At 52.4% G+C, this 21,993-nt stretch overlaps 2 protein-coding genes across 9 annotated transcripts in view; both read right to left on the bottom strand.

Moving 5' to 3' along the window:
• Positions 1-10,377: 10,377 nt before the first annotated feature.
• Psors1c2 (psoriasis susceptibility 1 candidate 2) lies at positions 10,378-13,385 on the bottom strand. Its single transcript, XM_027388652.2, has 2 exons — positions 11,693-13,385; positions 10,378-11,126 (listed from the first exon to the last, which is right to left on the bottom strand). Exons 1-2 carry the CDS (start codon positions 11,742-11,744, stop codon positions 10,774-10,776), a joined length of 405 nt encoding a protein of 134 aa, XP_027244453.1. The 5' UTR covers positions 11,745-13,385; the 3' UTR covers positions 10,378-10,773.
• Positions 13,386-13,647: 262 nt separating this feature from the next.
• Positions 13,648-21,993, bottom strand: part of Cchcr1 (coiled-coil alpha-helical rod protein 1) — a 15,026-nt gene continuing 6,680 nt past the window's right edge. For 7 of the 8 annotated variants that reach the window (XM_027388568.2, XM_027388570.2, XM_027388566.2 and 4 more), the window contains 14 exons: positions 20,528-20,691; positions 20,272-20,407; positions 20,032-20,142; positions 19,720-19,869; positions 18,264-18,374; positions 17,835-17,941; positions 16,519-16,631; positions 16,083-16,128; positions 15,778-15,926; positions 15,477-15,665; positions 15,257-15,358; positions 14,339-14,490; positions 14,057-14,222; positions 13,648-13,940 (listed from right to left, as the gene is read on the bottom strand). In XM_027388568.2, the coding sequence (XP_027244369.2) occupies positions 13,822-13,940; positions 14,057-14,222; positions 14,339-14,490; positions 15,257-15,358; positions 15,477-15,665; positions 15,778-15,926; positions 16,083-16,128; positions 16,519-16,631; positions 17,835-17,941; positions 18,264-18,374; positions 19,720-19,869; positions 20,032-20,142; positions 20,272-20,407; positions 20,528-20,691 (1,815 nt within the window). In that variant the 3' untranslated portion in view covers positions 13,648-13,821. The remainder of the gene's footprint in view (positions 13,941-14,056; positions 14,223-14,338; positions 14,491-15,256; positions 15,359-15,476; positions 15,666-15,777; positions 15,927-16,082; positions 16,129-16,518; positions 16,632-17,834; positions 17,942-18,263; positions 18,375-19,719; positions 19,870-20,031; positions 20,143-20,271; positions 20,408-20,527; positions 20,692-21,993) is intronic. The other variant, XM_027388565.2, reaches the window with a different exon arrangement.

Here is a 21,993-nt window from a genome sequence, read left to right as displayed (position 1 = left end):
GGCATCCCCGTGGGCCATCTCCTCCCAGCTCTTCTGGTGTGTTCTCTCTGGGGTCTGGTAGGTCGGCTCGCACACCAGGTAAGCGGTAATGGGACTGTTTGCTGTAGGGACCGCCCTCAGGGCTGCACAACCCCACCAGGGAGCAAAGCCAGTTCTTAGACGCTGCAACCCCCAAATACCCTCACAGGCAGGTCTCCAGGTTCTCTGTGACTCAAGCAGGTGGAGAATTCCCTTCTGGAGTCACAAGCCCAAGTTTAGAACATCAGCACGACGCCCACTCCCCGACCGGGACTTCACCCCGGATCACTGACCTGTACTCTGCTAACACACAGAGCTACTGCTTCTCCCGGATGCTCCCATGATGCCTCCATCCCTAGGTCCAGTCTTTTTTTGTCATCTGTCATCTCCTCAGGGAGGGTATCCCACGACTTTTTTTACTTAAAAATACAAAACGTCGAGGCTTGAAAGATGTCTCAACTCCAGCCCTCCTACAGTGAGATAGAAGGTAGAGATGGAGATGCACTCACTCACGGGCTTGCTGGCTAGACAGCCGATAGTAAGCTGCCGTGCCTCAACAAGGTGAAAGGAGAGGAGAACTGTCTCCTGAAAGTTACCTTCTGACCTCCACACACGCGTTCTGTGGCACACTCATAATTAGTAATTTTGAAAGTATGAGCCGGGCGATGGTGGCGCACGCCTTTAGTCCCAGCACTCGGGAAGCAGAGGTAGGCAGATCTCTGTGAGTTCGAGGCCAGCCTGGTCTACAAGAGTGAGTTCCAGGACAGCCTCTAAAGCCACATAGAAACCCTGTCTCGAAAAACCAAAAAAAAAAAGAAAAGAAAAGAAAGAAAGAAAGAAAGAAAGAAAGAAAGAAAGAAAGAAAAAAGAAGAAAAGAAAAGCAAGGGCTAAGAAACTCTAGGGTTCCCTCTGGCGGCAGGTACAGGAACAGCAACGTAGGAGAAATGAGTTCGCCGAGAAGCCTGGCCTGGGTGGTGAAGGCTGCAATCCCAGCACCTGTGAGGGGTGTTAGGATAAAGCTCATGGGGGACCTCGGCGGATTCCATGGCAGGCTAGGTAACCGAGGCTGGAGAAGTTTTATTAGAAAGGGGAGGGTGGGGAAGGGAAGAGAAAAGAGGTGAAGAGACACAGAGACAGAGAGAGGACCGAAGAGGGAGACAGGAAAAGTCCTGTCTGCCCCAGAGGAACCGCGGGGAAGAGAGCAGGAAAGAGCATAAGAGGGCCGGGTCTGTCTTTTAAAGGCATCCTTTGCACCTGCGTGCAGACTATGCAATCATGGAGCCCTGGGCTGACTGGGGTATTGCCTGAGTGCGTTCTGCCAGGTGACAGGTGCCGGCCAGCTTAATTTCTGAATCCTTACGAGACGGAGTCACGAAGATCAGAAATTCAAGGTCATCATCATACAGCAACTTCAAGTGCAACCTGGGCTGTGTGAGACCGCATCTGAAAACACAGAATGAAAAGCACTAGGTGTGGTGGTTGAGCAGGAGGACTGGCTGCAAGTTCAAGGCCAGCCTGGGCTACATAGTAAATTCCGGGCAAGGCAGGGTTGCACCGTGAAATCCTGTCTCTAAATAAATAAATAAATAGTTGGGTGCTGTGGTGTATGCTTGCAGACTCTAGACCCAGTTACTCAGGGGCTAAGTGAAGCTGGAGTTTCGAGACAGGGTTTCTCTGTAGCTTTGGAGGCTGTCCTGGAACTCACTCTGTAGACCAGGCTGGTCTCGAACTCACAGAGATCCGCCTGCCTCCACCTCTTGAGTATTAAACTAAAAGCGTGCACCACCACTTCCTTTGGTCCTGGGGTTTTGAGACTACCCTAAGCAACAGAAGAGAATCTTCCCTTAACAACAGCAATAGCAGACAGGAAGAAGTCACAGATACGGATGTGCCTCAGTGGTAGAGGGCTCGACCCTCCTAGCACATAGGAAGCTCTGGGTTCAATGCCTCGTACCGGGATGGTAGTGCGTGAGCGTGAACACACACACACACACAGAGACACACTCAGACGCACACACCCAGAGACACACACAGACACAGACACACACATACAGATATACAGAGACACACACAGACACATACACACCCAGATACACACACACAGACACATACACACATACAGACACACACAGACACACACATACACAGACATACACATTACAGATATACAGAGACACACACAGACACACACACACACCCAGATACACACACACAGACACATACACACACATACACACACATACACAGACACACACATACAGATATACAGAGACACACACACACACACACACACCCAGATACACACACACAGACACATACACACATACACACACACACAGACACACATACAGACATATAGAGACACACCCAGACACACACACACACACACCCAGATACACACACACAGACACATACACACATACACACAGACACACACACATAGACACACACATACACATACCCAGAGACACACACATACACACATACACACACCCAGAGACACACACAGACACAGACACACACATACAGATATACAGAGACACACACAGACACACACACACCCAGATACACACACCCAGACACATACACACATACACACACACACACACACACACACACACAGACACACACATACAGATATACAGAGACACGCAAATACAGACATACAGAGACACACACAGACACACACACCCAGACACACACACACACACACACACACACACACATACACACACATACAGATATACAGAGACACACACAGACACATACACACCCAGATACACACACAGAGAGATACATACACACACACACACACACACCCAGATACACACACACACACACACACACGTATACACTCAGATACATGCACATGCACTCACACACAGACACACACACACCCAGAATCACACACACAGACACATACACACATACAGACACACACAGACACACACAGACACAGACACACACATACAGATATACAGAGACACACACAGACACACACACACACCCAGATACACACACACAGACACATACACACACATACACACACATACAGATATACAGAGACACACACACACACACACACACACCCAGATACACACACACAGACACATACACACATACACACACACACAGACACACATACAGACATATAGAGACACACCCAGACACACACACACACCCAGATACACACACACAGACACATACACACATACACACAGACACACACATACACACATACACACACCCAGAGACACACACATACACACATACACACACCCAGAGACACACACAGACACAGACACACACATACAGATATACAGAGACACACACAGACACACACACACCCAGATACACACACCCAGACACATACACACATACACACACACACACACACAGACACACACATACAGATATACAGAGACACGCAAATACAGACATACAGAGACACACACAGACACACACACCCAGACACACACACACACACACACACACATACGCACACATACAGATATACAGAGACACACACAGACACACACACACCCAGATACACACACCCAGACACATACACACATACACACACACACACACAGACACACACATACAGATATACAGAGACACGCAAATACAGACATACAGAGACACACACAGACACACACACCCAGACACACACACACACACACATACACACACACACATACGCACACATACAGATATACAGAGACACACACAGACACATACACACCCAGATACACACACAGAGAGATACATACACACACACACACACCCAGATACACACACACACACACACACACACACACGTATACACTCAGATACATGCACATGCACTCACACACAGACACACACACACCCAGAATCACACACACAGACACATACACACATACACACATACACACATACACACACACACACACAGACATACACATACAGACACACACACACAGACACACACATACACAGACACACACATACAGATATACAGAGACACACACAGATACACACACACCCAGATACACACACACAGATACACACACCCAGACACATACACACACACACACACACACACAGCTGTGACCACAGCACTCAGGAGGTGGAGGCAGGAGGATCAGGCTTTTGAAGACATCTTAGCTACGTGGAGAATTCAAAGCCAGCCTGAGGCCAAATGAGAGCCCATCTCAAATAGTAAACATCATGAGTGTCATGATGGGTGACACTTAAGGTGCAGCTCAAGGGTGGGACATGTAACTAGTGTGTCGAGTATGAGGTCCTGAGAATCAGCCCCAGGACTGAAAAAGAGAGAGAGAAAAGAAAAAAGAGGGGCAAAGCAAGAGAGGCTGAGCTCACGGCAAAGCAGGTCTGTGTATTCAGGAGAATTTGAGGATAGCGCTGGCAGACACTTGGGGCTCCCCTCTGACTTAACTGGAAAGGTCCTATTGCCACCATGATTGACATGTTTGTTTTTTCCCTGGCACACAGAGCCCCTTGAGGGCAGGGAGGACAGCAACAAGCTGTACCCGCACCCCTCATGACAGAAGCTCAGTAAATGCTGAATGTGTGGAAACAGGAATGAGTGGTTAGAGGCTCCCTGCCTGAGATCTCCCCAGGCAGGACAATGCGCCTCACTGTCCTGAGGAGGATGTTCTCCCGCTCTCCCGCCTGGAGTCTGTACCTCGGCTCCCTCAAGTGCTCAGCTTCTATTATTAGACTGTCCCACGAAACTAGCCCAGCTCTTTCCTGGCCAAGCATTTATTGACTGTCGTGTCCACCTAGATATTGTTATGCAAAACTGCCATTCTGTTTCATCATGTAATTCCATGACTCCCTGTTGACACAAGAGTGCCTATGCCCACTGCAGGCACGCTCTGGGCAGAGAGGAAGTGACAATGGACTCCTAACCACCCAGTCCCACTCAGTCTCCTCCCAGCTAGTAAAACATGCCGTGTGTCAACGCAAATACATACTATTAATAGGAACTGAAACCCCCGGTTACCTCATCCCATCGTCCCACTGGTCCACCTGCTGCATCCAGACAAGGGTGAGCTGGAGCCAGGAGCCCTGCACTGCCTGGGCTGCACTGGCAGCGTGTCTCGAGCAGGTGAGGTAACTCTTATTGCTCAATGTCTTCTCCCCCCTACCTCTTCCCTTTCTCTCTTCCTCTTCCCTCCCTTCCTTTCTCTCTTCCTTCCTGCCTTCCTTTTCCTTAATACAGGACCTCAGTACATTGCCCAAGCTGGTCTCAAACCCTCAGTCCTGCTTCCTCAGGCTCCCAAGCAGCTAGAACTACAGGCACCACCCACACCCGGCCTCAGCACAGAATCCTAACCTTTGAAATGGGGCTAAGAACTTGCTTTGTTGAACAACTTTTGGCTAAGTGTTGTGGACCAGAAAAAGGATACAAAGCCAGCAAGCCCCAACCTCTGCTTCAGGGATCTATTCTGTTTGCTGTTGTTTTCTTTCTTTTTGGCTTTTCAGACAAGGTTTCTCTGTGTAGCCCTGGCTGTCCTGGCACTCGCTCTGGAGACCAGGCTGGCCTGGAACTCACAGAGATCCACCTGCCTCTGCCTCCCGGGTGCTGGGATTAAAGGTGTGCGTCACCACCGCCCAGCTGGTGCTGCACACTTTTGATCCCAGCACTTGGGAGGCAGAGGCAGGCAGATCTCTGTGAGTTCGAGACCAGCCTGGTCTACAAGAGAGAGTTCCAGGACAGCCTCCAAAGCCACAGAGAAACCCTGTCTCGAAAAACCAAAAAAAAAAAAAAAAAACGTGTGCAGCACCAGGAGAGGGAAAGACATAGAAAACAGAGCAACAGAATCAATGTGGATCATGAGAGCTCTCGCTCCTTAACTGGGCTACACCAGGGCCTGCAGGGCTAGTTCATTCCTTTAATTTCCCACCTTTGTTAAGAGGTTAGTATTGGTTTTTATTTCCCCAATGGGCTGAGAATGTCCCTCAGTGAAAAATCTTCCCTGGAAAGTCTGAGGGTAGGGAAATTGGCACATTGTAATCTCAGTACTTGCAAAACCTGGAGTTCCAGGATAGCCTGGGCTACAGAAGTCCTTGCTTAAGAAAAAAAAAATAGTAATTAAGAGGAAAAAAAGAGGTTGAGGAGGAGGCTGGGACTGTAACTCTGACAGTAGATTTGCTGGCCTGTGTAACTCAGATGGTAGACTCGATCGCCTGACATACACAAAGCCCTGGGCTAGATTCTTGCCATGGTAGTGACCACATGTAACACTAAGGTTCTGGAGATGGAAGAAAGAGATTCAGAAATTCGAACAGGGAAGAAAGGCAGGACTTACTGACGCATGTCTTTAGTCCCAGCCCTTGGGAGGCAGAGGCAGGTGGATCTCTGTGAGTTTGAGGCCAGCCTGGTCTACATAGCAATTCCAGGACAGCCAGGGCTATGTAGACAGAACTTGTCTCCAGAAAAAAAAAAGAAATAAAGAAAGAATTAAAAGAAGAATGAATAAACAGAAGAGAGAGGAGGGGAAAGGGGGGAGAGAGGAGACCCTGGCCTTAGCATCCTCAGCCTACCCAACAGTGTCTGTCCCTCAGGTTACAAAGACTTCCCAGCTACCATTTCAATCCATTCTCTTGCCATTTGTTGGTGGATTCAGCTATTCCTAAGATATGAATTATGGGGCTGGAGAGATGGCTCAGCGGTTAAGAGCACTGACTGCTCTTCCAGAGGTCCTGAGTTCCATTCCTAGCGCCTGTGTATGGTGGCTCACAACGGGAGGCTCACAACCCTCTGTAACTTCAGTTCCAGGGATCTTAAGCCCCCTGCCGCCCCCCCCATCAGGAATGTATAGGATATGCAAACCTACATGCAAACAAAATATCCACTCATCCATACATACACATAAAAATAAATCTTTTTAAAAAGCATGCATAAGGGTGCAGGACACCTCAGCGCCAGGCGCTCCCAAATGGGTGTAGTGTAGTAGTAGTCAAAACTAGAGTTGTTAGGGCAGCATCAACCAGACTTCACTGTCTCCTGTGTGATCTCAGGAGTCACTGTCTTCTCCCAGGCCCTACCTTTCTCTCTCACCCAGGACTGTGTCCCCTCGGCCCTGCCAGGACAGCAACCCGTGTCAGGTGAGAGCACAGAATGTGGGGCAGCATCTTTGCTTGCACTGCGCATGCCTGAGCCTCTGGCTTGAACTTTGGAGACCCTCCTACTCCGGCCACACTTGCTCCAGGGTCTCTCATGGCTTCCTGCTGTGACTATTCCACCTACCTCACTGTGACTCCCAGGACTGGGCTTTGGCCCTCACACAGCCATTTAGTTGTCAGTTACTAAGGAATGCAAATCCTGTCTCTCCTGGCTCCAAGTTCCTGCTGGTGGAATCACGTTTTAAATCCTTTTTTGTTTTGTTTTTTGTTTTTCAAGACAGGTTTTTGTTTTAATTTTTTTGTTTTTTGTTTTTCTCTTTCTTTCCTTTTTTTTTTTTTTTGAAACAGGGTTTCTTTCTCTGTCTGTCCTGGAATTTACTCTGTAGACCAGGCTGGCCTTGAACTCAGAGATCCGTCTGCTTCTGCCTCCTGTGCTGCCACTGCCTGGCTCAGCCTGCTTTTTTTACACAGCCCAGAATCACCTGCCCAGGGTGGCAAAGCCCACTGTGGACTGAGCCCTCCCACATCAATTATTCACCAAGAAAATGTCTCACAGACTTGCCTACAGGCTAATCTGATGGAGGCATTTTATCAGTAGAGTTTTCCTCCTTCCAGTTTATTTTGAGTTGACAAAAACAAACAAACAAACAAACAAAAAACATAACTGAAATACGAGTAATTTTTTTTTTCCTTTTTGAGTCAAGGTCTCATGTAGCCTTGAACCTAGCTCTTGATCCTCCTGCCCCAGCCTCCCTAGTGTTGGGATTACAGATGTGAGTGACTATACTCTGTTTAGAGGTGTAAAAATTAAAGATTTTAATGCCAGGAGCTTCAACTTCTTTTAGAATCTCTTCAACCCCAAGTCTGGTCAGCCACTCACTGGACTAACACCAGGTGGCAGGGATCTATGAATCTGTCCTTTGCCCTTTGAACTCGAATGCTCCCTTAATCCCAACACTGAAGCCGGCTGTCCCAGCTAGGGTTTCTATTGCTGAGATGAAACACCGTGAACAAAAGCAAGCTGGGGAGGAAAGGGTTTATTTGATCCTTATTGGTCCATCATTGAAGGAAGTCAGGAACCTGGAGGCAGAAGCTGAAGCAGAGGCCATTGAGGGGAGCTGCTTACTGGCTTGCTGTGCCTGCGTTCTTATAGAACCCAGGATCACCAGCCCAGGGGTGGCATCACTCGAAACCAGCTAGGACCTCCCCTGTCAAACACTAATTAAGAAAATGCCTTGGCCGAGCGTTGGTGGTGCACGCCTTTAATCCCAGCACTCAGGAGGCAGAGGCAGGTGGATCTCTGTGAGTTTGAGGCCAGCCTGGTCTCCAGAGCGAGTGCCAGGACAGCCTCCAAAGCTACACAGAGAAATCCTGTCTCGAAAAACAAAAAAAAAAAAAAAAAAAGAAAAGAAAAGAAAGAAAATGCCTTGCAGCTGGACCTCATGGAGGCATTTTCTCAGATGAGGTATCAAGTTGAAATAAAAATACCCAGCACACAGGCAGATCTCTAATTGGAGGCCAGACTGGGCCACTAAGTGAGACTCTACCTCAAAAGTGGGGCGGGGCAGGCATGGTAGCACACGCCTTCTTTAAACCCAGCACTAGGGAGGCAGAGGCAGGTGTATGTATGTAAATCAAGGCCAGCCTGGTCTACAAAGCAAGTTCCAGGACAGTTGAGGCTACATAATAGAGACAAAACAAAACAAAAAAGTCACATAAACCTTTTGAAGATAGAAGATAAGATATAAACCCTGAGCCTTTCATTTCCATCTGCAAGCCTTTTAAATTTTATTTTTATATGTATGAGTGCTTAGCCTGCATGCATGCATGCATATCTTTGCACGCAGTGCCCACAGAGAGCAGAAGAGGGCGTCAGAAAACCTGAACCTACAGGCAGCTGCAGTCACCATGTAGGTGCTGGGAATGAACCCTAATCCCTCTGCAAGAGCAGCCGGTGCTCATAATCGCTGAGCCATCCCTCCAGCCCTGTGTGCAAGCCTCTTAGCCGGTATGAAATCGCCTTTTCCCTTTTTTTTTAGCTTCCCTTCTTCCCATCCCCTAGAATTTTCTCCTAGTGAAACGTTTTTCACTGTATTTCTTTTTCCCTCCTTATTCTCCTCTCATACAATGCATTCCGTCTGCAGTTTCCCCTCCCAGTTCAGCTCACACACACACACCCCTCTCCCCTAGTTCCATCCTCTTCTGTTTGCCCTCAGAGAAGAGCAGGCCTCCCAGGGATGTCAACCCACCACGGGATAACAAGATGCAACAAGACTAGGCGCAAACCCTCATATCAAGGCTGGATGAGGCAACCCGGGAGGAGGAAAAGGTCCCACGAGCTGGTGAAAAAGACCCCCTCGCTTCCACAGGACTCCAAGCCAACAACCATAACACAGATGCAGAGGACCTAGCTCAGACCCACGCAGGCAGGTTCTGTGGTTGCTGCTTCGGTCTCTGTGAGGCCTGCTTAGTTGATTCTGTGCGGTCAACTCCTCTGGCTCCCACAACAGCTTCTTCCCGGTCTTCCACAGGGTTCCCCGAGCTCCAAGGGAAGGGACTGGGTGGAGTTCCCCAGTTTGGGCGCTCTCTCTCTCCACCTAATGTTTAGCTGTGGGTCGGTCTCTGCATCTGCTCCCATCGGCTGCTTAGGCTACGCAGAAACCTCTTCTCTTTGTATTTCTTTGTGTTTTCTATCTCTGAGGCTCTCATGGATCTCCGACTGTCCTCAAACTGTGTATGTGGCTGTGGACGGAACCTAGGGCCTTGCATACGCTTGGCAAGCCCTCTACCAATTGAGCCACTCCCCGCCCCCCCTTTTTTTTGTTTGAGCCAGTGTTTCATGTGTCCCAGATGGCATCTAACTTGACGTGTTGTTGAGGATAAACTTGAACTGCTGAACTTTGTCTTCCCTTCCCAGGTGCCAGGCTTACCACAGCCAGTTCATAGGACTAATGGGTATTAAATAGTTATTCAGCACAGAATTCATATTACAACTATCATAAAACAAATATTAAAGCTAAAAATACTGATTAGACACTAAAAACAAAACTTTCAGAGAAAGTGCATCTTAAAGCCGGGCGGTGGTGGCACACACAGGCGGATCCTCGGTGAGTTCTAAGCCAGCCTGGTCTAGGAAGTGAGTTCCAGGACAGCCAGGGCCACACAGAGAAATCTGTCTCGGGCGGGGGTGAAAAGAAGCAGCAGCAACCTAGACTCAGAAGTACAGAAAAAAAACCTGGCTTTTATTTTCCCTTTGGGAGCGCACCATCCTGGTCAATTGTCATGTCACAGCTGAGACCACCAGGTGGCAGTAGGGAGCACAGTGCTCAGGCCCTCCCTGGAGGTCCAGGTCTAGACACCCTGGGAAGAGGAAGCAGGAATAGGTTGGGTGAGGTAGGCGTGTGTTTTATGTTATTCTGACCAAGAGAGGCAGAGGGGCTGAACAGGGACCCCGAGGTGAAAAAGCAGGTATGCAGAACACAGACACCTGAACACAATCCAACCAGGGACTTAGGAAGGGAGCTACAAAAGGGAAAATTGAGATTTTAAGGAGCAGCAGAGGAAAGAGGTGGGTTTGAGTGTGCGCTCAGGAGGCTCAAATTCCCTGGGGCGCCTCCCTATCTGTACTCTTCCTGGGGTGGGTCAAGGTCAGGCTCCTCTTGCGATCCGTGGTCCATCTCAGGGGCAGGTGGCCAGGGGTTTTCTGGGGGCTGGGTGCCTGCTGGCCAGGGGTCATCGGGCAGAGGAGCGTGAGGGGCATCAGTGCTGGGAGGCTCTGGGGGCCACACACCAGCATTGGGCAGGTCTCTCCAGGGACGGTTGGGGCCTGGAGGTGGAGGTTCATCAAAGATAGGAGGTACCCCTGGCCACGGGTCACCAGGGATTGGGGGGCCCAGGGGCAATGCTGGGGAGTCCTCCTCTTCTTGGGCTTCTGTGGGTCTGGGAGAGGGGTCTCCACTGCCTGAGATGCCTGTAGAGGAGGGAAGAAAAGCGATGCAGTCACAGAGCACTCCTCACCCAGCCTCAGACCCAAAGGCTGAGCCTCCCTTAGACCAGCACAGCCCGAGCTGGCCCCAGGATGGACCTCCCCAAAGAGCTTCCAATACATTTCCCGAATACTGAAGCCATCTTCACAAGAAAGCCCTGGGCTCATCGAGGCCCCCCACATGATCAAGCCTTCAAATAGCTCTGTCCAACCTAGGTTGGGAGACCCCACCGGAACTACCCCAAGGCTGGTCTGCACCTATGGTGGTCTTGGCCCCATCTCTGTTATATATAACCAGTCCTCAACACAGACCCCCCCTCCCCCCAAACTCCCGTCGCATCCATGCACCTGACCTAGCAACGTATTCAGGACCAAGTCCCTGCCGGCCTTCCCTAAGTATCCCCACTATGGCCCGTCCAGAATCCCTTTCCCGGAGCTTCCCGCTAATGACCCGCCCAGAATCTCTTCCACTCGGCATTCCATTTACTCCTTCCCTCCTTGGGGGTCCCCTCCCTAAGGGTGATCACCCCAGCTGGGCTCTTCCGACTTACCTCGTGCACACAGGCAAAGGAGCAGGAGGCCCAGCAGCTTCCAGCTGAGCATTATGGCTGTCTACCGGCCCCCAGAGTGGGGTGCTCTGAGTCTAGGTGCTTGAGAACCCGACAGGCTTTATAGTGGAGGAGGGAGAGGAGGTGGCCAGTCTGTGGGGAGGGGCCAGCCCCGTGACGAGGATTCCCCATCAGAGTCCGACTGGTCAGACCCGTTTACAGAGCCCGGGACAGCCCTTCAGTCCCCCAGCCCAGGTCATCAGCCAGGTCTCCCTATCAGTGACCCAGACCCCAGGAGACCCCACCCTTGTTTTCATACCTCCTCCTTCCACACCCGGCAGGCAGCCGCGGGTACCCACCTGTCATCTCCATAATCACAGGGAAGGCCACCTTTCATCCCTGACAGCTATTGGAAGCCACAAAACGGGGGCAAACTCTGCGTGGGGAAGCTTGCTAATTACAGGGGGAGGCAGGACGCCTGGGTCAGCTAGCACCCCCGGGCTGGCATCACAGCCCTGGGGCCCCCTCCCCCACTTCCCTCTGGACCAGGGAGGCTGCTCTGGCCTGTCTCTTTGGCTACAGGAGGACCTCCCAGGCGGTGACATCTAAGGAATTCCATGGGGAGCCACCTGGGTGACTACAAGCCAGGATATCCTGGTTCCTGACCCCATGCAGAGAGGGGTTGAGTCAACCACAAAGGCTCGGGAAGACGCACCCCCACCCACCCATGTAATCGGGTTTCTTCCTCCTTAGCATCAGGGCCCTGCGCCCTCCTCCCCAACCCCTCCATGAGAACTCCGTTCCCCCTCACACACACACATTATTCCCCACCTGGTCTTTTTGGTTACTGCATCTTCTTCACTTGAAAGCCCTGTTCCCAGAGCACTCGCCCTGGCTCTGGCCTATCTCACTCAGTTATTCTTCCTTCCTACTCACACAGATTTTTTTTTTTTAAATGTGAATGGGTGGGGTTTTTAAAATTTTATTTTTATTCATGTGCATTGGTGTTTTGCCATGGGTGTTGAGTTGGTTCCCTGGAACTGGAGTTAGACAATTGTGAGCCTCCACAAGGTGCTGAGAATTGAACCCAGGTCCTCTGGAAGAACAGCCAGTGTTCTTTTTTGGAGGGAGGGCGGTTGGAGACATATATTATCTGTGTAGCTCTAGCTGTCCTGAAACTTGCTTTGCAGACCACACTGGCTAGACCAGGCTGGCCTTAAACTCAGAGATCTGCCTACCTCTGCCTCCTGAGTGCCTGGGTTGAAGGCATGCGCCAGTGTTCTTCACGCTGGAGCCATCTCCCCAACCCATCCAAAATCCCTTTACAACACAATTTGGAGCAGCTTTGGAGTAAAGTCCTGTTGCAAGCCCTGTTCCCTGCTGAGCCCTGAGCCTCTGCCCTGAGCCCCCTGCCCCCATGCCACCGTCACAGTGGCCCTGGGCTGGGAAAGTCTCTGTCTGCTCTGAGACTCTTCTTGAATGTACCAGGCATTTGTCAGCACCCAAAGAAAATAATTGCTAAACAAAAAGTGAAGGTAAAGAAAACTTGGTCCAGGTAGCCGTGACACATGCCAGCACTCGGGAGGCAGAGGCGGGTGGATCTCTGTCATTTCCAGCCAGCCTGGTCTACACAGCAAGTTTGAGGGCAGCCAGGGCTACATAGAGACCCTGTCTGAAGAAAGAAAACTTGAGAGGCAGAGGCAAATAAGATCCCTATGAGTTCAAGGCCAGCCTGGTCTACACACATGGTGAGCTCCAGGGCCTCGTGGAGACCGTCTCAAAAGTCAAAACAAAACCAACAACCCCCCCCCCCAAACCTAGGAACTTCTCAAAACATGTCCGGAGCAGTTAGGAAGGGGGTGCCACTCAGGGGAAGGGTGGGGTGCTTCCCTTCACCCCACAGCCTCAGGAGCTGGCCTCAGGGAGAACCTGTCTCCCAGACACCTCCAACCAACAGCTCCACTACAGCCATCTTTATTTTTTGCGGAATTCAGCCTTGGTGGAAGGAAGCTGGGTAACCAAGGCTTGCCGGGAAACAGGCTGGCCGACATCGTCCCAATCCAACCATCCTGGGGGATCCGGCTCCAGGCTGGCTCTAGGCTGGCTTCACCGCCGCCCCTGGCAGCTCCGGCTCAGCAGCAGTCTGACGGGGGGCACTGAGTGTACTGTTTATCTTCTGGGCATGTAGCCTCCTCTCTGGAAATGGCCTCGCTCAGGCCTTGCAGGTTTTCGAACAGGGCAGTCAGGGACTCTAACACAGAAGGTGTTGCAGGGTAAGAAGAGCAGGCTCCGTGCTGCCCAGGGCACTGGTGTCGAGGAAAGGCCAAAGGCCTTTGGGGCTCGACAGGGGCGTGTGGGTGTAACTACCTTTCGTACACTCCCTGGGCGGTGAGGCCGCTGGACACCCGTGCTCTGGGGATACCTCAGGCTGAGGGCTGAACCTCACGGTTTTCTTGTCGGTTCCCAGGGGAAGCATTGCCAACAGCCGCTGCTGCTTGTAACGGGAGAGGAGACCCTCCTGCCTCAGGGTGGCCTGGGAAGGAGAGGGTCAGCCGCACCGCACGGGGCCACGCAAACCGCCCCCACCCTCCCCTCAGACACCTCTACTCACCCACCAGCTACCATGACCGCGCTCCCTCTGTCCCCTACCAGCATGAGGTTTTTGTCCCTCTCGAGCTCCTGCACTCTGCGGGCCACACGCTGAGCCTCCTCCTTCCGGGCCTCATCCTGAAGGCGTCTGAGCTCCTGGTTCCGCTCCTTTTCCCGCGTGGCTCTGTGCTGGATCTGGCGCAAGGAAACCACTGAGGAGATGGGAGTGGGTCAGCCCGGAGCCCAAAAGGTGAGGCCTAGTTCTCAACTCTGGCTCTCGGGGTCTCTTCCACACGCTGAGTGGGCTGGTGCCAGGGGATCCTGGGCTCTGTGAACCCCAGGTGCCTTCCTCATCTCTGATACCAGTTCCTCAGGCAAGACCTGGACCCCCAGGAGCTGGAGTCAGAGCTCCTGTAGCTCGCTGGTCCTCCTGTGGTTTGTGCTGCAGTTGTTTGGAGCCAGGCCTCACTGTATAGCCCACCCAGGCTGGCCTTAAAACTATCCTGCTGTCTCTTACTCTCAAGTGCTGGGCTGCTAGGCAAGTGCCACCCACCATGTGTGCCTAGGGCTCATGGATCTTAAGACACTGGGGTGTGTCTGTGGGGTGTGCAGCTGAACCAGCATGTCTGCAACTTACATGACTCAAATGTCTACATATGTAACCATGGGTGCATAGGTGAGAGAGAGGGGTGATGACTGCGATTACACCGACTCTCACTCATCCAAGGGTTAAGTTTCTGATGACAGTGGTGTCCGCTGAGGGGTAAGTGACACAGGCCCAGGAGCCAGAGAGGTCACTAGCTGTTTCTTGATCTGGCATTAGATGCAGTGTGATTGCTAAGTAAGAATTCATCATTCACGCCATTCCTCAATTTCTTCACTGTAGACATGCGCCCGGGGTGGGGTGGGATTGACAGCCCTAAGTCTCTGCCGCTGCTTTCTTCCTGGAAGGGCCAAGTCCTCCCCAGCAGATCTCACCGGCCTTGGCCTGCTCCCTCCGCGCCTCATTCAGCCTCCTCTTTGTGTCTGAGAGCTGTTCCCGAAGCCGAGTTTCCACCTCGGCCACCTTCTCCTGCAGAGCTGCCGTGAGGGTACAAGGCAGTGTCAGGGGGCACACACGGCCATGCACATGCCTCGCAGGGCCATGCTCACACAGCCACACTCACGCTGGCACGCAAGCACCACCACGCTCCCACACCTTGCCCGTAGATCTGCTGCTGCTGTGTCAGCTCCTGCCGGAGGTTGGCAGCTTCCTCTGTGCTCTCCTGCTGCCCCTGGCGGGCCGACTCCAGCTGCTGCCCCACGTTGACCAGGGACTCCTGGGCACGCTGCAGCTCCTGCTCCAGCTGCTGGGCCACCTCGTTCAGCTGCAGGCGCTCTGCCTCCCCTAAGGGGAAGTTTTTGTGGTCACACATGATCTCTTCTGGCACCTGAGCCTCAGACCCCAAGTCTTTTCCAGCCTCATCTGTCCATCCGTCCATCCACCCAGACAAGCCTACCTTGCTCCCGGGCCCGGCCCACCTCCTGCTGGATGATGTGGGCACTCAGCTGCAGCTCAGCATCCAAGCGGTTCCGTTCTTCCCGAAGGTGCTCCAACTCAAGGCTCAGGTCGGCATCCACTGGGGGTGCGGGTGGGGGCGGGGGACAGCTGGGACAGAAATGACAAAGGAGTCAGAGGAAATTCCCTCAGCAGCCACCTGAGCGGCGCCTCCATCCCTCCATGGTCCTCTCTGCGTCCTGGCCACCAATACCGGATTGCCCTCAATGTCCACACACCCTCCACCTCTGTGTGCCTGAACTTCACCTTTGCAGGCGCAGCTGAGCAAGGGACACTTTTCGAGCCATCAAACCTGAGGAGGAAAGGCAAAGGACAGGAAGATGGGTATACACAGACAGAAGGACAGCAGGAGCACAGGCCAATGACAGACAGACAGAAAGACAGCTGAAGCACAGGGCAGTGACAGACAGAAGGACAGCTGGAACACAGGGCAGTGACAGACAGACAGAAAGACAGCAGGAGCACAGATCAGTGACGGACAGACAGACAGAAGGACAGCTGGAGCACAGGGCAGTGACAGACAGACAGAAGGACAGCAAGAGCACAGGGCAGAGTGATCGTTACCAAGACAACAGAGGATAGATGAGGTTAGATCTAGGGCTGAGAGGCAGGGGGCCAGGCCAGTGGGGACAGACAGAAGGACAGCAGGAGCACAGGCCAGTGGGACAGCTGCGACACACACCCTTAATGGTGTGGACCTTCCGGATGGCATAGCTGAGTCGGTTGCTGAGGCTGGGAATCCGGGCTACAGTCTGGTTCAGCCTGGTCATGGTGCCATGGATGCTGTCCTGAGTGCTGTAAAGACACAGGTCACTCACCTTCCACCCTCCCCTCACCTCTGAAGGACCCACAGGGTGTATGCACAGGACACGCTTGTCCTATCCTGTTACATGAGTGGGGAGGTGGGCTGTAAAGCAACAAGAAAAAGGGGGAACAAAAGCCACCAGGAGGGACAAGACCTTAGTGGATCTTGCAAGTCAACCAAGCTCCTTAGCAGATCTTTTTTTTTTTTAAGATTTTATTTATTAATTATGTATACAACATTCTGCTTCCATGTATATCTGCACACCAGAAGAGGGCACCAGATCTCATAACGGATGGTTGTGAGCCACCATGTGGTTGCTGGGAATTGAACTCAGGACCTCTGGAAGAGCAGTCAGTGCTCTTAACCTCTGAGCCATCTCTCCAGCCCCTCCTTAGCAGATCTTTAAAAATGCCTGCCAGATAAAAACATCCAGCTGAAGCCAGGCGGTGGTGGCGCACTCCTTTAATCCCAGTGCTCAGGGCAGAGGCATGAGGATCTCTTGAGTCTGAGACCAGCCTGGTCCAGTAGTCCCCCTGGGGGCAGGAGGTGCGTGCAATGCTTTGAATCAGGGCAGTGGCTCTTTGAATCTAGTCTGATTCTCTGTGGGTTTTAAAGTTTCATCTTTTTTTTTTTGTTTGCTTTTTGTTTTTCGAGACAGGGTTTCTCTGTGGCTTTAGAGCCTGTCCTAGAACTAGCTCTTGTACACCAGGCTGGTCTCGAACTCACAGAGATCCACCTGCCTCTGCCTCCCAAGTGCTGGGATTAAAGGTGTGCGCCACCAACGCCCGGCTAAAGTTTCATCTTTTTTTTCTTTTTTCTTTCTCTTCAAGTGCTAGGGATGGAAGCCAGGGATTCCTGAATGCCAGGCAAGTGCTCCACTGTGCTATAGACTGTACAATTTAGATGCTTTCCAAACTAAACAGGGTGTAAGAGCACAGGAAAGGAGGAAGGGACGGGGGAGGTTTGGACCCTCCATGTCCTATCACTGAGCTGTGAAGCCCGGGCTCCACCTAGCTGCCCTACTTAGCTTCAAAGGCTACCCGACGGAACTGCAGGAAGCAGGATTCCCCAGCTCCAGACAGGTTAAATTCACAGCGGGAGACACTGCCAGGCAGAGATGCTCCCTCCCGCCTGAGGCCTGAGGCTCCTCAGGGTCCCAGAGGCTTGGGAAGCTTTGCCGCCCTGAGAGATACCTTTTCATGGCGCTGACCACGAACTTCAGCTGCTCCTCGACAGAGTCTGTCCGCTGCTTCTGCCGCCGCCTGGCCTCCTGAGCCCGATTCAGCTCCATTTGCAGGGTCTGGGAGGATGCCGTTTTGTGTTCGTGTTTTCTCTTAAGCCTCCTCCCTGTTGTCTGGCCCACAGACCCGCGGCAGCCCCAGGGTCTCCCTCACCCTCCCTCCAGTCTCTCTCTCTCTCCAGCTCACAGACCCGCGGCAGCGCCCAGGGTCTCCCTCACCCTCCCTCCAGTCTCTCTCTCTCTCCAGCTCACAGACCCGCGGCAGCGCCCAGGGTCTCCCTCACCCTCCCTCCAGTCTCTCTCTCTCTCCGGCTCACAGACCCGCGGCAGCGCCCAGGGTCTCCCTCACCCTCCCTCCAGTCTCTCTCTCTCCGGCCCACACCTTGATGCTCATGCGCTCCACCTCCAGCTCCGCCGCTTTGTCTTGCAGGGCTTGCTGCAAGATGGCCTGCTCCTGGCTCTGGGCCATCACTTGTTCCTGGAGCTCTGCTACCTGGAAGAGCAGAGGGAGCTGGGCAGGCAAGTCGAGAGCCAAAGCCGCGCGGAACGCCGGGTTTGAAGGAGAATCAAGGAGACCGGCAGAATCTCTGAAGTGGGGCTAGAGACACTGGCTCGGCGGTTATGAGGCACTGGTTGCTTTTGCAGAGGACCTGAGTTCAATTCCCTCTACCCTCGAGATGGGTGTGATGGCTCATAACCGTTTGTTACTCCAGTTCCAGGGTGGCCAACACATTCTGACTTCCATGAGCACACAGTACACATACATACACACGGTCAAAACACTCCTACACACAAAATAAAATAAATACATCCACAGCTCTGGTTACCCTGGAACTCACTGTGTAGACCAGGTTGGCCTCGAACTCAGCGATCTGCCTCTCCCTAAGTGCTGAGATTAAAGGCGTGTGCCACTACAAAAATAAATGTATAAATAAATAAATAAGCCAGGCAGTGGTGGCACACACCTGCCTTTAATCCCAGCACTTGGTAGGCAGGAATAGGTGGATCTCTGAGTTCTTTTCTTTTCTCTCTCTTATAAAATCTTACTTTATTTTATGTGCATTGGTGTTTTGCCTCCATGTATGTCTGTGTGAATGTGTCAGGTTGCCTGGAATTGGAGTTACAGACTTTGGGAGCTGTCGTGTGGGTGCTGGGAATTGAACCCAGGTCCTCTGGAAGAGCATCCAGTGCTCTTAACCACTGAGCCATCTCTCCAGCCCCAGATCTCTGAGTTTGAGGCTAGCCTGGTCTACAGAGAGAATTCTAGGACAGCCAGGGCTACATAGTGAAACCCTGTCTTGAAAAACAGAAAAAAAAAAAAAAAAAAAGGAAAGCAAGATGAGCAGTGGTGGTGTACCCCTTTAATCCCAGCACTTGGGGGCGGGGCAGAGGCAGGAGAATCTCTGAGTTCGAGACCAGTCTGGTCTACAGAGTGAGTTCCAGGACAGCCAGAGCTACACAGAGAAACCCTGTCTTGAGAAAAGAGAAATCAGCACAGCACAGCAGTCTGAGGGTGAGGAGCTGCTGGAGCTTGCAAAGGGCCCAGCTCTTCTTTCCGACTCATGGTCCACTGACCGCACTTTGAGAGACCATCCTCACCCTTGACCACACCATGCCCTGATGGGCGCAGTCGCCTCCTCAGAAGCTGTCCCTGACCGTCATCCTACCTATCCCATTTCAGTCTTGACATTACCCACTCTCCTACTTATTGGTTCACCTTCCTTCACAACTGAAGCTCCGTGAGAACACGTGAACAGAACGCGGCCACCACCCAAAGCATAACTGCCATCATTGTGTGGGGTGCTGCATGCAGAATGATGAGAAACAGAGCCCCTGACCTGGTCCCTCAGCCCCTTCATGGAGTCCCTGTGCTCCAGGTCCTGGGCCTTGAGTTGTACCATGAGGACAAACACCTTTTCCCGCCAGCTGCTCAGCAGAGATCGGCACTTCTTAGGATACTCGGGCTCCAGCACATCTGAAGGCTGGATCTGCATGTGGAAAGAGTTACTTCTGAGGGAGCAGGAAGGGGTGACCTTTGTTGTTCCTGTCCTGCTGGGGCGGTGGAGTGAGGTTTTGGGATCCTAGCGGGATCCCAACTACTGCCCCCAGAGAGGGAAGGCCAGGGTCTGGCGGATGAGGGAGGGTCCTACCTTCCTGGTCAGCTCCTCTTCCTGCAGGGCAAGCATGTGCGTGAGGCTCTGTACCCGAACCTGCAGCAACTCCACGGTGGCCTGAAGGTCAGCCCGGTCCTCCCTCAAGTGCTGGAAGAGCATGGTCAGTCAGGGTCTCCTCACTACATGCAGGTGGTGGGCAGTCTAAGCCGGGTGAGTGAGCGGCGACAGCATGGCCTCCCTTCCCGTTCCTCCCTCCTGGGCCATCCCCATCCCCACCTGCACGGTGTCTAGAAGCTCCTCCCGTTCTGGCTCCCATGCCTGCCTGTGAACCTCAGGAGGGACTTGTTCCCCCACGTACTTCCTCAGACTTTCCACCAAGGTCACCTGAGCTTCCAGCTCTTCTTGAGTCTTGCTAGGGTGGAGGCAGAACCCGGACAGTCCTCAGCGGAGCAGCCCAGAGGCCCCCACCATGCCACCTGCCCGGCCCCTCCCTCTCTGCTGCCCCTGCCCTGCCCCGCCCCTGCCCGCTGACCTCAGCTGACCCCGAAGCAGCTCGGTCTCCTTCTGGGCCACCGACAGCTGTTTGATTTCCCCTGCCCGTTTCATTTCCAGGCTATTCAGGGCCCTCTCCAAGCCCTCGGCCTTGCTGGTCAGACTGGCAAGAGCCATCTCGTGAGCCTGGGTCATTGAGGATAGCTGTGGAGGAAGAGCACATTCAAGGCCAGCCGGGGCAGGCCAGAGTGCGTCCTTCTCTTCCAAGACTCAAGTCTCAGTTCTCAGCACCCACAGTGGGTGGTTCAGAGGTCCACTCTTCTCTTTATCCCCTCCACACATATGCAGTGCACACTCACCAACACAACACACAACACACGACATAAACAACACACATGTTGGTGGAGCATGCCTTTAATCTCAGCACTTGGGAGGCAGAGGCAGGCAGATCTCTGCGAGTTCGAGGCCAGCCTGGTCTACAGTGCGAGTGCCAGGATAGTCTCCAAAGCTACACAAAGAAACCCTGTCTCAAATAACAAAAAACAACACACACGTGGCACACACCAACACAATACACCATATAAACAACTCCCACGGTGCACACTCGCCAACACAACACACAAAAACAAAAATAAATCTTTAATGTGGGCAGCACACCCCAGCATGAGAGCCCTCCAACAGATCAACCTGCTATAAGCAAATGGAGAATTCTCTGCATCTGGTTCTTCCCGGTTAGTTTCAAACAATCCAAACTATAGTATAGTCAATTCCTGCCTGTTCACTTCCCTGCCTCTCTGTGTCCACTGCTAACACCTGGAGTAACCCACGCCCGCTGCCTCATGCCTGAGTGTTTGTGGGCTGGGAAGATGGCTCTGCCAGTTGCCTCCTTCACAAGAGCGAGGCCCTGAGTTGGGATCCCCACAAACTATGTAAAAAGGTGGGCACACCTGTAGTCACCCCAGCTCTTTGAGATGGCAGGACACACGGGCAGACCCCTGAAGCTCCCAGGCTAGCTGGTCTGGCCTGCCTGACAAAGTTACAGGCCAATTAAAAACCCTGTCTCAGACAAAAGGGACGTGAGGACCCACACCTGAGGTTGTCCTCTGACCTCCACAAGTGTGCATAGCCTCACCCACCTACATCCACAGCTGAATGTACACACACTCCTCAGTGGTGCTGAGCATGGTGGTGGCAGATGCCTATAATCCATGTGCTGGTTAGTTTTTGGTCAACTTGACATGGTAAAGGTTTTTTGGGTTTTGTTTCGTTTTGTTTTTGATTTTTCAAGACAGTGTTTCTCTGTGTAACAGTCCTGGCTGTCCTGGAACTCGCTCTGTAGACCAGGCTGGCCTCAAACTTACCAAGATCCACCTTCCAAGTGCTGGGACTAAAGGTATGCACCACCGCTGCCAGGCTGTCAAGGTAAAGTGTTTTGGGGAGCGGAACCTCAACTGAGAAAATGCATCCATCAGACTGTCCTGCAGGCAAGCCTCTAGGACATTTTCT

Source organism: Cricetulus griseus, assembly GCF_003668045.3.
Source record: "Cricetulus griseus strain 17A/GY chromosome 1 unlocalized genomic scaffold, alternate assembly CriGri-PICRH-1.0 chr1_0, whole genome shotgun sequence".
Classification (NCBI taxonomy): domain Eukaryota; kingdom Metazoa; phylum Chordata; class Mammalia; order Rodentia; family Cricetidae; genus Cricetulus; species Cricetulus griseus.
This window is presented reverse-complemented; position numbering and strand designations above follow the sequence as displayed.